At 42.1% G+C, this 16538-nt stretch overlaps 1 protein-coding gene across 1 annotated transcript in view; it reads right to left on the bottom strand.

The window, feature by feature from the left end:
* Positions 1–6763, bottom strand: part of LOC105496297 (akirin 2) — a 32677-nt gene extending 25914 nt beyond the window's left edge. Inside the window, exon 1 of the mRNA XM_011766616.2 lies at positions 5978–6763. Within this exon, the coding sequence (XP_011764918.1) occupies positions 5978–6212 (235 nt within the window). The 5' untranslated portion in view covers positions 6213–6763. The remainder of the gene's footprint in view (positions 1–5977) is intronic.
* Positions 6764–16538: the final 9775 nt, after the last annotated feature.

Genomic DNA, 16538 nt, shown 5'->3' with positions numbered 1-16538 from the left:
CAGATGCCTGATTGGGTTGTATAGGCTTAAGTATTTTCTCTCATACCTTTTTAAAAGCAGGTAGTTCTCTCAAAGGCAAGAAATTCCCTGCAATTTCACATATGTAGGGAACATTCTGTGAATCAACAGTGTTAGGCATAGGGTTAACACAGGGACTACAAATTCCTGGTTAACTAATTCGCTGATAGGTACTTGAAAATACCTACTTCCACTCCCAATACCATTATCTAGTTTCATGAACCAACTATTCAAGAGGCCCAAACTTAACCCATGCTATTACTTCATATTCTTCTTTAATAAAGAGAAAAATATCTTTTCAAATAGGAAAGATACTCACAACTGGGCACTTCCACTGAAGCTTTTACTCCCAATCTTTCAAAACGAAAGCTTTCTATCACTGTGTCTTTCTAGGTCTATCAAAACACTTAGCAGAAAAAACCTGCCAGGCACAGCGGCTCAAATCTGTAATCCCAGCACTTTGGGAGGCCGAAGCAGGCAGATTGCTTGAGCCGTAGGAATTTGAAACCAGCCTGGGCAACATGGTGAAATCCCATCTCTACAAAAAAAAAAAAAAAAATACAAAAATTAGCTCGGCATGGTGGCACATGCCTGTAGCCCCAGGTACTTGAGAGGCTGGGGCAGGAGGATCATTTGAGCCCAGGAGGCAGAGATTGCAGTGAGCTGAGATTGTGCCATTACACTCCAGCCTAGGTGACAAAGCAAGACTCTGTCTCAAAAAAAACAAAGACCTGATTAATATGTACTACATTCTTTTTCCTATAAAACCATTAAAAATCTGAAGAAATGTATATTATTCTCCTTTACATCTCAGGTTATGTCTCCATGGCAACCACAGTGACTAGTACCTTCCACACCTGAAGAGGGGCTAACCTCTATCTAGCCATGTTTAGCCTATGTGTTGCTGTGCTCAAGTTAGGCTTTATTTTTCTACCTTAATAAAAAAGCCGGGGGCCGGGCACGGTGGCTCACAACTGTAATCCCAGCACTTTGGGAGGCTGAGGCAGGCGGATCACGAGGCCAGGAGACCATCCTGGCTAATACGGTGAAACCCTGTCTCCACTAAAAATACAAAATATTAGCCGGGCGTGGTGGCAGGCGCCTGTAGTCCCAGCTACTTGGGAGGCTAAGGCAGGGGGAATGGTGTGAACCTAGGAGGTCGAGCTTGCAGTGAGTAGAGATTGCACCACTGCACTCCAGCCTGGGCGACAGAGCGAGACTCATCTCAAAAAAAAAAAAAAAGCCATGGAGGCCGGGAGCGGTGGCTCACACCTGTAATCCCAACACTTTGGGAGGCTGAGGTGGGTGGATCATGAGGTCAGGAGTCCAAGACCAGCCTGACCAACATGGTGAAACCCCATCTCTACCAAAAATACAAAAATTAGCTGGGCGTGGTGGTGTGCGCCTGTAAGCCCAGCTACTCGGGAGGCTGAGGCAGGAGAATCACTTGAAACCAGGAAGGAGACAGAGGTTGCAGTGAGCCGAGATTGCGCCACTGCACTCCAGGCGAGGCCACAGAGTGAGATTCCATCTCAAAACAAACAAACAAACAAAAAGCCGGGGGCAGAGGCTCACACCTATAATCCCAGCACTTTGTGAGGCCAAGACAGTGGGACCACCTGAGGTCAGGAGTTCAAGACCAGCCCTGCCAACATGGTGAAACTCCATCTCTACTAAAAATACACACACACACAAAATCAGCCAGGTGTGGTGGCACACACCTGTAATCCCAGCTGCTCCACAGGCTGAGGCGCAAGAATCGCTTGAACCCAGGAGATGGAGGTTGCAATGACCTGAGATCACGCCACTGCACTCCAGCCTGGGTACGACTTTGTCTCAAAAAAAAAAAAAAAAAAAAAAATCTCGATATCAGAATACAACTGCAGTTTTTAATGGCCATAAACTTACAGGATTCTTAAATGCATAAGTCATAGAAATACGCAGTAACTGCAGCTACATACAGTCCTAAATAGAATATCAGGTTTAAGATTCAAAGTACAAAGACCACTAAAAACATTTATTCGCCAAATCCAGTGAGAAACTAGGAGCAACTTAACAGCTGTCTAAATAACCACAAAATATTAAAAAATACTTCTGGCTCAATATAAATGACATCTGAAGTGAGATGCTGCCTCCTCCAACAGACGTCTCATTTGTTTGCCTAGAACCATTTATATTTCATTTAAGCCAGCTGGTGTCTCCGTTTGCAGGCATGCATCAATGTCTGGTGAACAATCTATGTTCTTGTAAACCTTCTCCATTCACAAGCTGTAGCTTCCATTTTTAATGGCAAGTTTCCAGCAAGTACAATGAGTTCTTACAAAGGAACTTAACTCTTCACAGAATTCAATTCCTAAGGCAGACTAGAGTAATGGTACCAAGCCATAAACAATGTGAATTAATGTGCCTAACAAACTCACAAATACATTAACATTCACAGAAGGGTACCTTCAGACCATTCATTCACTACATAATAATGAAAACAATGTGTTGGATTTGATTGATGGTCTCTTACAATGTTGCAATATTTTGGTTTTATTCTTTCTTGGGAATGTCATGACAATATTTTGGCTAAATGGTAGTATTACGAGATGTTTCAAAAACCAATTGTAAAGCATATTTGGTTTTCAACTAACTTACCAGGATAAGTATTGATGCAGCTACTAGAGGTATTCCTTTCCCCAAGGATATTCGATGCCTCTACTCCCCCCTCCCTTTACTTCCACTGATCACTTTTCCTTTCCCATACCCAGGGGTATTATAAACCGCACTGCTGACACCCCACACGAGGGTAAGCAAACTTTTTCTGTAAACACTAGAGAGCAAATATGGAGTTTTGGGGGCAATACACTCTCTGAGACAACTATTCAACTGCCATCGTCACCTGCAATGAACAATACTTTAAAAAAAAAAAAAAAAGAATGAGCACAGCTGTGTTCCAATAAAATTTTATTTATGGACACTGAAATTTGAATTTCACATAATTCTCACGTGTCACAAAATAATTCTTTTGATTCTTTTCCAACCATTTAAAAAATGTAAAGAACATTCTTAGCTCTCAGGCTACACAAAAATATGGCTGTACTTTGCCAACCACCCCTAGACCCTGGACAGCATTTCTGAAGTAGTAACACTTGGGTGTCCTAAAAAACAGGTTTGGGATATCTGTGTGTTAAGGAGCCCCTAAAAAATTCATAATGCCAATTAGCATAGTAAAGGCTCTAAGCCTTGCGGTTAAGAAAGCAATCTTAACTTCCTTCAGCTCAGCTAGTCCTTCCTTTTTCCTAGTATTAAGTTGCAACACTTTGAAAAATATTTAAGAATAGTCAAGTCAAACTTCCTGGGATGACTAAAATGATAGCTAAGGTTTAAAACAGACATCCAAGTTCCTGAAACTAATAAAGCCACAACATGACTTCAGCTATGCCATCAGAAACTGAAAATATCCAGAGAAGAACAATGAAAAAATAAATTGTATACATGCTCTGAAAAAAATTCACTTTAGTACTCTAATTCTACATTATTTGTATTATATTTGAACTCACAGATGTGAAAGGAAAACAAAGAGTTCCCACAAGTTCGCCAATCTCAATTTGGTAAGCCACTGTCTACTCCCAATCCTAACTATTCATTTTAATGACAGATGGGTATTTACTCCCATAAAGTTTAAGAATAATCGGTGTTAAAATAGGAAGCTGAAAATCAGGTGCATGAGAAAATTATTTCCAAGTTTAGTAACATGAAAACGGGGAAGCTCTTTGATACCTGCACAACACTGCAGCTCCCATTATGGCATTACAAAAAACATACAGGACCATACCCCAAATTGGCCATATAAACACAAAGTCAAATTAAATTACATTTAGAATGTCATTCAAAACTACAGTTTAAAAAATGTAATTTTAGCAAGTCAAAACTTTAATTTCAACTTGTTTTCTCAAGTCAACTTTTTAAGATAATATTCAGATTAGTTAGAATAACTTTCAGCAGACTCAATAAATTAGGATGCGATTTTAGGTTTCAGGATATAATCAAACTTCCAAAGTAGATGTCAAAAAAACACCTTGAAGAACAGAATAGCAGTATTTTGGAAAGTGAATGTGAATCTGAATTAGCTGGCTTAAACAGTTCCAATAATTCCAGTCGTTTTACTACGATACTTCAATTAATTTAAACTTGAGATAATGTGGAGCCAATTGTATTAACCAACGCTACAGATATGCCAATGAAAAGTCAAGTTTACAAAGGATCACAGTTCTTTCCGAGTAAGTGTGCTTTAAAGGGGGGGAACATGTTATACCCCACTGGTTTACACACATGCCCAAGATTATTTTCACATTGAGATACAGTACTTTAATTCCCAAACCTAGCACTGTATTAATTCACTCCCTCGACTGAAATTTATTGCTGGTTAGCTACTTAATGACCTTATTTTGAAATGGCCTTATTAGTTAAGTACAAATTCCATTTCAATTTCCAATGATACCATTTCACTAAAAGACAAATTCCAAAAATGTCAACCACCAGTAGCTCATTCTTGACACTGGCTGTTTCCTTTTTTTTTTTTTTCCAAAGTAAAGCCTAACAATCAACAAATGCCTTTTCAATCTAATTAAAAGACAGTTTAGTAAGGTCATTAAATAAATTTATCCGAGAATTTCCGTGACAACTCACTACAACTCTGAAAGAGTATGTCCTTAAATTAGATCAAATATTTAATAGCAAAAATGGTAGCTTGCATATTCGAGGGTCACTCCATGGATTTAGAAAATATTTCAAAATGTGACATTAAAAAAAAACACTAAAGTCAGTTTCAAATGGAAGTCACCAAATATAGAGGTATATACTTCACTTTTTTAAGCTAATGATAATGAGACATTTAAATCAAGCTATGAAAAGGCTTTGTTTAAAGGGTGATATTATTACTAAAGGCTCACACAGAAATCTTTGCATGCTACACAAAGGAAACATTTACACTTCAATCCACAAAAGCCTATCCTAGGACTGTGCCAGGGGCACACAAGGATTTCAAAGTACAGAAAAAACTGGGCATACACATGCCCTACAAAGCAGCCAAAAGACATTCCCCATAGTCTCTCTCAGGAAATGTTTCAAGATGAAAAGCAAAAGTCTTTAGTCCCTTGGAATGCTGGGTTGATTTCTTCATTATCCTCAAGGCTAGGTTGTTTTCTCCCAACATACTTTGTTGGGCAAAAATAAAGCATTTCCAAATAAAAACAACTCCTCAGCCCCAATTTTCAATGCAATATACTTATTAAAAGTTCAAGATTTCTCAAGGTCTAGATGTACAGTATGATCATATTACAGTACTCGGGAAGAGCGTTTTCTTTGTTGTTGACCCTGCTAGGGAAACAGGTCTTGACTCAGCCAAAGTGGCGTTCTTGTGGGTGATTAATGACAGGCCTAGATCTCGCCCCAGTGACATCCATCCCCACCCCCCACCCCCACTATACTAAAATCAGCCATGTCTGAACTGGAGGAGGGGCTGTAGCCTCGCCTCAAACCACCCAGTCCCAGAGTTAATAGCTGCAACCAATCGATTACGGCAAGCACACATTGAGATTGGGGCGAAATGTGACCCTTTCGCCTAAATTTACGAATAATATCGCCCTCTCTGATCATTTCCGCTGAGTCTCCAGCGACTACGGAAACAATTCCAATCATTCGGCCCAAAGAAAAAGATGTCCCTGTTCTACCCAATACCGACAAGGCAAAGCCCCTACCCACCTCCAAACACTACCCCCTTGACATCAGCCCATTTCTATTGTGTCTTATTAGGTCCTCGGGCTACGAGGACCTAATGAAAAATGTGGCTGCCCTACTACTTTGCTAAGAACGAGAACCACACAGTCCGGTACCCCCACCCCAGGGGCCGCATCCCACGCCCCAGGACCCCTGTTCTCTCGACTACCCCGGCGGCCGCGGGGCCGGGTCCCACCTGTGGTGAGGCGGGAGGAGACGTCGCCGAAGGGGGATGGCTCCATTCGGAGATACTTCTGCGGCGAGGCGGCCGCAGCCGAGAAGGAGGCGGCAGTGGCCGCGGCCGCCGACAACGGAGAGGCAGCGGCCGAGGTGGGTGCCGACAATGGCGCACATCGCCTCCGCTTCGGGGACGCCGGGCTCAACAGCGGGTCGAAATCCAGAGTCCTTTTCAGAGTGGCTCCGCACGCCATGGCCGGGGGCAGCTGAAGCGCCGGGCTCGGGCGGGGTCGGGGAGGGGTGACGAGAGGAAGAGGGCGAGGAAAAGGGGGAAGAGCGGGAACTCGAGGAGAGCCTACCCGACGGGCTCAGGAGCCAAGCGGGTCGCAGAGCGCCGGCTGTGGAAAACAGAGCCGCCGCCGCCGCTGCCTCCGCGGCAGGGGCAGTGGCCAGGGACGGCCCGGGTGAGAGCGGGAGGGGCGGTGGCGGGCAGAAGCACACGCCAGTCGCGTCAGGGGGGCTCTTCCGCCTCCTCAGGCGCAGCTCCCCCGGGAGAGGCTCCGGCCGCCCCCGCCGTCCGCTCGAGCTTTGCGCCGCGCCTGAGGCGCTTCTGTGCTGAGACCAGATCCTTTCTGAAGTCGAAAACAGCACTGTGGGGCGTGAGGCTGAAACGCGGCTCCTAATACGCCCGAGTACGGTCAGTAGATTGAGAGCGGCGATCGATGCAGAGAGATTGCGAGGTGGCTGCGGCAGCACGACCGCAAGCGAACACGTCCAACCGCTTCCCCCTCCCCCGTAGGACTCTCCCACCCGCCGCCGGCCCCAATATGGCGTCAATAACAACGCCGCCGATTCAAATCCGGCGGCCTCAGAGCGCGTGCGCACGGGGGCGGGCCAAACCGAGGATGCATTTTGGGAGTTGTAGTTTTTAGCTGCGGGGAGGAATCGGCTTGAAAGACGGGAAGGGAGGAGTCACAGAAACTACGACTTCCGTCATGCAAGGCGCGCGATTCCGAGTTCCGGGTTGGAATTTAAATCCCCTTACACAGCTTGAGTGTGAAAGGAACTAAGCAAAAGAGAAAAAAGAAAAGGTTCTGAGACAGTCTGGGAGACGGGAAAGAGAACCGGTGGAAAAAGCAAGCTAAGCGACGTAGAAATCTTTTAAGATTCTCCGCATAGTTGCTCCCACAGTGATTTAAGATCTGGGAAATATAATAAGCCAATTTCTAGTCAAAGTTAGATTAATTTCGGTATCGACAGTACCCAAAACAAGACCTTTAACATGGAGAGGATAGGAGGTAAGGAGATTATGAAACCTATTTAGGACTGGCAGACAGAACAACAGTAATAGTATCAGGTTACAGGATCCTTGATTGAACTCGATGCTTTGCCCTTACCAGGTAGCTGCTTCATCCCCTAATTAAATTCCGTAAAGCCAGCTTTGCTTCTGAAAATGAATAGGATTTGAACGACTTACAGAATCAAATTGTTTTGCTTTGGGTAAAAAGCAAGTGGTATCAGACATTGCATTATTTCTATTGAATACTGGTGCATATATTGTGAATTTTGGTACAAAACTAATCAAAAGACAGTGAAACGTTTAGGTAACAGATATTGGATGGATCCATTTTGTAAGCGGAGGGGAAAAAAGTGTTTCTAAAAGTTGTACTTTTAATCAGATACCTAAAATAAGAAACAAATACAGCACTAATTTAGAAAGTGATCATGTAGCGGGGCATGGTGGCTCACGCCTGGTATCCCAGCACTTTGGGAGGCCGAGGCAGGTGGATCTGCCTGAGGTCAGGAGTTCGAGACCAGCCTGGTCAACATGGTGAAACTCCGTCTCTACTAAAAATACAAACATTAGCCGAGCGTGGTGGCGCGCGCCTGTAATCCCAGCTACTTGGGAGGCTGAGACAGGAGAATCGCTTGAACCCAGGAGGTGGAGGTTGCAGTGAGCCGACATGGTGCCACTGCACTCCAGCCTGGGTGACAGAGCGAGACTCTGTCTCAAAAAAAATGAAAAGAAAAGAAAGGGATGCCGGGCGCGGTGGCTCACGCCTGTAATCCCAGCACTGAGAGGCCGAGGCAGGCAGATCACCAGGTCAGGAGTTCGAGGCCAGCCTGGTCAACATGGTGAAACCCTGTCTCTATTAAAAATACAAAAAATTAGCCGGGCGTGGTAGCACGGGCCTGTAGTCCCAGCTACTCAGGAGACTGAGGCAGAAGAATCGCTTGAACCCGGGAGGCGGAGGTTGCAGTGAGCCAAGATCAAGCCACTGCACTCCAGCCTGGGTGGCAGAGCTAGACTTCCTCTCAAAAAAAAAACAAAGTGATATATGTAGAAACTATCACCAGTGCAATACGAAACAATTTTGTGAATGCCAACTGTCAAATGATTATAAACACTGATTTCCAATGCTCATATATTCTCATTTATTCAGTAACAGATGTTTTATAGCCATTTTGTCTATTATTTTTAAACCATATTTGGAAGGAGTTCAATATATTCTTGTTTTATAGAATTGTCCAGTGCTTCAGAGATCAGCAGTCCTGATCACACTGTGTCAACAAGCAAGCCCTTCTAGTTTTAATTTAGGATATTTCGAAATATCCTACATTTCCTACATTTGGAAAATCTTTTGAAAAAGATAAGCATTTAATGAAATAGCAGCTTAACTAAGACACCTACTAGGTAAATTTCTACTAAATTCTAAACACTATGAAATTCATAATACTGTGAAATTAACAGAATGTATATATTTTATGTAAATAGGTAGAAAAAGATTGGTTTGTGGAAATCAGATAAAGCATTTACATTCTGGGTAATATTTTCTGAAATTAAGATTTGCCCTTAAGTTGTAAAACCTACATTGGAAATGTGATGTTGTGAGTTAAATTCCCTATGTTTGAGGGAATTGTGTTCCCTCAAAATTCATATGAAGTACTAACCTCCAGTACCTTAGAATATGACTGTACTTAGAAATAGGATTATTTCAAATGTAATTAGCTAAATGTAGTAGGATGGTCGCCTAATCCAATATGACTGGTATTCTTAGAAAAAAGGGAAATTTGGGTCGGGTGTGGTGGCTCCCACCTGTAATCCCAGCACTTTGGGAGGCCAAGGTGGGAGGATCACTTGAGGCCAGGAGTTTGAGGGCTAGCCTGGGCAATAATAAGAAACCTAATCTCTACAAAAATAAAAAAAATTAACCAGGCATGATGGTGGACACCTGTGGTCCCAGCTACTCAGGGCAGCTGAGGTGAGAGGATTGCATGAGCCCAGAAGGTCGAGGTTGCAGTGAGCTGTAATCACACCACCACACTCCGGCCTGGGTGATATAGCCAGACCTGTCTCAAAAAAAAAGAAAAAGGACAGGGTGAAGGGGAGAGTGAGGTAGGGGTGGGAATTTGGACCCAGGCATGGGCCCAAGGGAATTTTGACCCACATGAACATGAACATGAAAATAGAGATTAGGGTGATGCTTCTACAAGCCAAGGAATACCAAAGATTGCCAGCAGAACACCAGAAGCTAGGAGAGAAGCTGTTCTCCCTCACAGTCCTCAGAAGGAACCAACCCTGAAAACACCTTCTCAGAGTTCTGTTCTCTAGACTATGAGACAATAAATTTCTATAGTTTAAGCCATCCAGTTTGTGGTACTTTGTTATGGCAGCTGTAAGAAACTAATACAGAGAGGATTGTGGTTATCAGGCTATCATTTGAAATATACCAGAATGCCTAGAAAATGAGGAAAGTGTTGTTTTGTTTAATTGTAGAGGCAGAGGTATAAGTTGCTGAGGATGGTCTCAAACTCCTGGCCTCAAGCGATCCTCCCACCTTGGCCTCAGTAAGTGCTAGCATTATAGGCTGAGCCACTGCACCCAGCCAGCAAAGTGTTGTTGTACTTAAAGGTGGTGGGGGATATCTGGTAAACTTGATAGTTTAGTCATAATAGCTGCCTGTGCGGTCACCGCTGCACAGCATATTTGCAAAAGGCTGTCAAGATTAAGCAGTGACAGGGCTTGGGTGCCTCCCCTTCTACCAATGACTCAGGAAGCTACTTCAGAAACTAAAAAGACAAGGGAGACCCTTCCCTGTTCCCCTATGTCTTTGCTCAGGCTCTCTGCTCCACACTTTTTGCCTACTTATATTTTAAGACTCAAGCCAGGCATTAACTCCTCCAGAAAGCCTTCCCCAGTGTTTCAAAGCCAAGTTAGTTTTATAGCCTCACAGAGAAAGAGACACCTATCTGCATGTTTTCATCATTATCCTCACCACATTGCAATAAAATTCTGTTCATGAATCTGCCTCTCCTACCATTATGTTAGCTCCTTACCAATAGTATAATACCTTGCATGCTTCAGTAAATATCCATTGAATATTTCTTAAATATTTTTTAATCACACTATCCTCAGTGGCCCACATTATCCTTGTTCCTTTATAGATCTGCTAAAATACTATAGCAACCCTTTTAGAATAGAAGGAAGCTGTTGAAAAAAAAAAAAAACAAAATGTACAAAAGTATTTATTAGGCTAAACTTGAAAATAAAAATAATACTTAAAAGCTGTAAGTCATGACATAGTATATTTTACTTTTATTTTTTACTTTTATTTTTTAGAGACAGGGACTTGCTCTGTCACCCAGGATGGAGTGCAGTGACACAATCAAGGCTCACTGCTGCCTCGACCTCCTGGACTCAAGTGATCCTCCTGCCTCAGCCTCCCAAGTAGCTAGGACTACAACCTTGCACTACCATACCCAGCTAATTTTTAGATTTTTTTTGATAGAGACAGGGTCTCAGTACATTGCCCAGGTTGGTCTTGAACTCCAGGCCTGAAGCCATCCTCCCGCCTCTGTTTCCCAAAGTGCTGGGATTATAAGTGTGAGCTACCACAATATATTTGAGAAATGAATTTATGTCGTTGATCAAGAGGAAAAAGACAGCAGACCTTTTATATAAGATGCCCAAATTCAAATTCAGTTTGATTTTCAGATGGGAGGTTGGGGTAAGGTAGTAACAAAGAGGAAAAACAGCTGAGGGCAGTGACTCATGCTTGTAGTCCCAACACTTTGGGAGGCTGAGGCAGGGAGGAGGTCAGGAGTTTGGGACCAGCCTGGGCAACATAGCAAGACCCCCATAGCTACAAAAAAAAAAAAGTTGAAAAAAAGAAAAAGAAAAAAGAAAAGAACAAATAGGAAAAATAAAACTATATTTAACACATTAATAAGTTGACTAAGGTCACATGAATCTAAATATACAGTACAGCTAATGGCTCCATTGACCTACAGAGACCAGAATTGCTCTTGTTGTAATTAAAAAGCCTGTAACAAGTTTTAAAGGTTTAACATATTTAGAATAGTTTTACTATGACCTAGTAAGTATTTTCTGATTTGTACAATCTCAGAAGCCTCTGAAGAAATTAAACTATTTTACCAAGATACTGGTCTTGCTTGGTGTTAGACCTTCCTAACACCTCCCAAAATATTCTCCAGGATCTGATTCTGTTGAGTCATTCTTTGACTAAAGCCAATAAAAGTAGACATAGCTGGGTAACATAAGACCTCATCATCCTGAGCCTGAAGATCATCTGCTTATGTTAAATCATTTTCAAACAATTTTTTTCTGATGTCAAATAAAGATAAATGCAAATATATAAGGTGTGGGGAGGTGTTTGCTGACTTTTCATGCTGAGTTTGAATAATCACAGGCTTAGCATTAGGAACGGCAGTTCTAATTCAGGAGCCACTTCAAATCTATATTCAGAACAAGGATTGTCTAGGGCAGAAAAATTGTTTAATCGTTGTGTAAATGAGTGCAGTTAGGGAAGAATAGACATTGTAATTCCTTCTGCATAAGATTTTGCAAGCTGGCCCAAACCTCTTCTAAGCACCATATTTGGAATACATAGTACTTTCCATTGTAGATATGATGCTGACTAATTTTTCAGTTTTCATAATTTTGGATGTGGTCATTATTTTGAGTTGATTGGGTAGATCACAGAGTAAGCAGAACCATGTATCTGCCAGTGATTTCAAGAGGTCACCTAGTGCAATCCAGCCTCAAAGCAAGATTACCTGTTAACTACTCAAGCCAGACCAGTATCTGACTCTTCCTAAAGATTGTCAAGAACATTCAGAATCCCGTTCAAGTGTAAAAAACACAATTGCAAATTCTTTTATCGATTAAGTTGGCGCAAAAGTAATTTTTTTTTTTGTAAAATTTTTGCCATTACTTTTAATTACTTTTGCACCAACCTAATACAGCTTTCATCTCTTCATCAGTGACTGAGTTCTCCTTATACAATGCCCTATGCACTCCAGGAAATAAACCATGATTCACTTAGCCTGAGGAATGTTGAAAAGAAATTACAGGATAATCTCTGGCAGTCACATTAAAATATTATGAAGTCCTTATTTTAAAATTTGCATACTTTTCTTAAGTATATGCCCTCAAGTACCTGCACCCTTCTTCAAAAACTATTTACTCTTAACTTTACAGAAAATTCAAATGTGCTTGGGGATCTTATTTTCCAGGCCAAACCAACTGGAAGAATATACTAGGAGAGAGAAAAGAAAATTAAAGATGCTATACACTGGCTACAACAAACAATACAATCATTGGGTAGCAATAAAAGAGACTGTCAGAAATAACTACAGAATTCAAAAAGCACAACAACGTTGAGACACCTACCTGTCAGGACAACTAGCCCTACCACAGCTCAACTGCAGCTGAGTCTCCCTTGTATTATTATAACATCATATATAACAGTGGTAGGGTTGCAGATTTAACAAATAAAAATATAAGATGCCCAAATTCAAATTCAGTTTGATTTTCAGATTAACAAGGAATAATTTGTTAGTGTAAATATGTCACAGGCTGGATGCAGTGGCCCATGCCTGTGACCCCAACGCTTTGGGAGACTGAGGGGAGAGGATTGCTTGTACCAGGAGTTTGAGACCAGCCTAGGCAATATAGTGAGACCCTATCTCTATTTTTTAAAAAGTCACAAATATTGCATGTATTTAGCAATCCAGTTTTTACTGGGTGCCCTGTATTTTATCTGGCAACCCAAAGTAAAGAGCACAAGACAGTGACCATGAGTCATCAAGAAAAGCACAAACTATATTTAGTATGCAGTTCTAAAAATGTGTAACAAACATGATACTAGAAAATATCCTGGCTGGATGTGGTGGCTCACGCTTGTAATCCCAGCACTTTGGGAGGCCAAGGCTGGCAGATCACCTGAGGTCAGGAGTTCGAGACCAGCCTGATCAACATGGAGAAACCCTGTTCCTACTAAAAATACAAAATTAGCCAGGCGTGGTGGCACAGGCCTGTAATCCCAGCTATTCGGGAGGCTGAGGCAGGAGAATCACTTGAACCCAGGAGGTGGAAGTTGCGGTGAGCTGAGATCGTGCCATTGCACTCCAGCCTGGGCAACAAGAGTGAAACTCCATCTCAAAAAAAAAAAAAAAAAAAAAAAAAGAAAAGAAAAGGAAAGGAAAAGAAAACATCCCATAAAAGGTATTTAAGATTCAGATAAAGTTTCAGTTGTTTGGAAAGTTAAATACATGAAATACTTTGGACCATGCATGTTCTATTCACTGCAGAGTGCCAGCTATAAACTAAACAGTAAACATTTGATGAATAATGAAAAGCTTCACACACTATCTCCTCATTGGTGGGGGACCTCAAGCCCCTGAAGGTTGTCTCTAGCCCCGCCTCATCATTTAGTTTTAGAATTCCATCACACCTTCTACTGCAGCTGTCTGTTCCGTTGTCTTGCTTAAATCCAAGCCTGACTCAGAATTGGTGTCACTGTCTGTGTCAGGCTCTCGTTCCCTCTTGTGCCTTTTGTCCTGTGGTTCCATGATGCCACCACGAACCTTCTCTGATGAGACTTTTTGAGAGAATGAGATGATGCCTGCACTTCGCCAATATTTTGGGCTTCCTCTGCAAGCCCGTTCTTATAATGGTTAGCCAGGTGCGTGGTGTGAAGGAAATGAAAAAAGAGGCTCCACTCTTACCCCAGGAGCAGCTTTCCTAACCCCACCCACTGATAACAAGCATCACCTTGGGGCTGATTATTGGTCCCTTGCAGTCCTCAGGGCTTGTGTTAAACTTAGGACTTTATAGAGTACTCAAAAAATTGCTAGATTTTATCTGAAACTTGTGTCCCACAGTTTGTTATATATTGTGGCCAGATGAGTACAAGGAATTGTCCCCATCTTGTACTTAGTTCACACTATCTCCTTTAAGTACAAGGATAGTTACTTATCCTTTAAGTACAAGGATAGTTCACACTCCTGGTAAGGTTTGCCTCTCTCTGAGTAGTGGGGTCATGGAGTAGGTCCATGGGAATAAGACATTCCTACCTTCAAAGCTTACTTTCTATCTTACAAGCTTGTCTGAAAATTCTTTTTCAAAAGTCCCATTTATCATAATTTGGAAAAATAAAATATAATTTTTTTTCTGGAAAAAAAAAGTCATCCCAGTTACCATCAATCTGGAAACTAAAAGCCAGTACATCACACAATACTGTCTAGAGCATAGTAAACCCTTAGTTAGCCATGTCTATTATTATCACGCTAAGGAAAACTCCAAAATCTCCCCAATCCTTTTTGTCTGTTAGATTGCCCACAGGCCAGTTATGGCTGCTGAAGTCCAGTTTCTGAGCCAACTGCCCCCACCACATACACACCCAAGCAGAATGCTGCCAATGACCTTTATTCAATTTTGTCTTACTCCTGGGTAATGAGTTTAATTCTCACCTCTGACTGCCTTTCTAGGATGTTCCTTATTATCTTCTATTGTGTTTCAAAAGCTTCTTACATGTCTTCCCAAAGAAGAGTGGGAGTTCAGACTCAAAACTGTCAAACTAATATTCCCAACCTTTCTCCAGCTGACATTTCAATTCTAACTGGAGGCTCATCTTTTATTGTTTTGGTCATGCACAATTGTCAATTTAAGAATTCACAACCCTTCTGAAAGAAAGGTTATGAGAATTCATTGAGAAGAGAATCAGCCAGCCCAACTGAATGTTCTCTGATAAGCACACAGTACAGGAGTAGTGAATGTCAGGATTATGGCCTAATTTCCAACCTCTAAAACCTACTGTGCCTTTTAGGTTACAATAGAAGATAATAGTGATTGGGTTCATTAAACCTGTGTGTTGGCAGTTTATTTTGGAATATGAAAAGTGACGTGAAAGATGAGAATGGGGTGCACATAAAAACTATTTTGAACACCTAGAGTAGTCTTTCTTGTTTAAACAACCATATACTGAGAGTCTGCTATGTCTAAGACACTGTTTGACAACATGGAGGCTAGCAAGATGAAGAAGACAGCATCCCTCCCTTACGCTTATAGTCTAGTAGCGGAGAAATGTACACAAATATCACTAGAGAGGGTGCAAAAGAGGGAACTCAGATAACATCTAAAGTTCCTAATCAGTGCAGTTGGGTTTTAGGGTGTGTGCCACTTTAATCCTGCTTAGATAGTTGAGTTACAGCCTAAGTTGGCAATATGTGGGGAGAATATGGCAAAACCTACAATTACTGTTGCACCAACCTAATAAAAGTTGTTGTTTACAGAGGATCCCACCATGGCCCAGGTGTGTTCTCAGTTTATCCTAATAAAAATCCTACATGGTCATAGTGTTAATCCCATTTTACTATTGAATTTGTGGCTCATGCCTAAGGTCACACAATCTAAAATGGAGTAGAGTTGAGACTATTACTTTCTATCACAGAGCTCATGTCTTAGTTATCTTAGTATCTCCGTGGCCTCACAGAGGGCTTGCCACACACCTGAGGACCATGGCATAGTGTCATTAACACATCTGCCAAGAAGTTAAGTGAACTAGAGCAGAGCTTCTCAAATTTAAGATGCATGTGAGTCACCTGGGGGATCTTGTTATAATGCAGATTTGGATTCTACCAGGTGATGCCAATGGTGTCCTACCAGGTGATGCCATTGCTTCCCCTGGTCTGTGGTCCACATTTTGAGTGGCAAGGAACCAAGAGGAATAGAAGGAACCTGAACTTCTATCTATTTAGGTGAAGTAAAAGGTGTGGCTAACATAATATGGGAATGATTTTTAGTGATCTGTAGATAAGTGCTAGCTGTTTTAGAGAAAAGATGATAGTACTTAGGAAAGGCAAATAAGTCATGTGGGCCATGTCATTTCACAATACTCTTGGAGAACTCAATCACTTAGAACAGAAACGTGTTCTAGTGCAAGAAGTTCATCAATCATCTTTTAAAGCTTAGTACTCGTGTCAGGTTCCATGGAGAAACAAAACAGTGAGGGTGTATGTGGTAGCTCATGCCTGTAATCCCAGCACTTTGGGAGGCTCAAGGTGGGCAGATCACTTGAGGTCAGGAGTTCAAGACTAGCCTGGCCAAGATGGTGAAACCCCATCTCTACTGAAAATACAAAAATTAGCTGGGTGTGGTGGCAGGTGCCTGTAATCCCAGCTACTCAGGAGGCTGAGGCAGGAGAATCACTTGAACCTGGGAGGCAGAGGCTGCAGTGAGACAAGATCGTGCCACTGCACTCTAGCCTGGACGACAG

The sequence above is a fragment of the Macaca nemestrina genome, chromosome 5, assembly GCF_043159975.1.
Source record: "Macaca nemestrina isolate mMacNem1 chromosome 5, mMacNem.hap1, whole genome shotgun sequence".
NCBI classification, from domain to species: Eukaryota; Metazoa; Chordata; class Mammalia; order Primates; family Cercopithecidae; genus Macaca; species Macaca nemestrina.
This window is presented reverse-complemented; position numbering and strand designations above follow the sequence as displayed.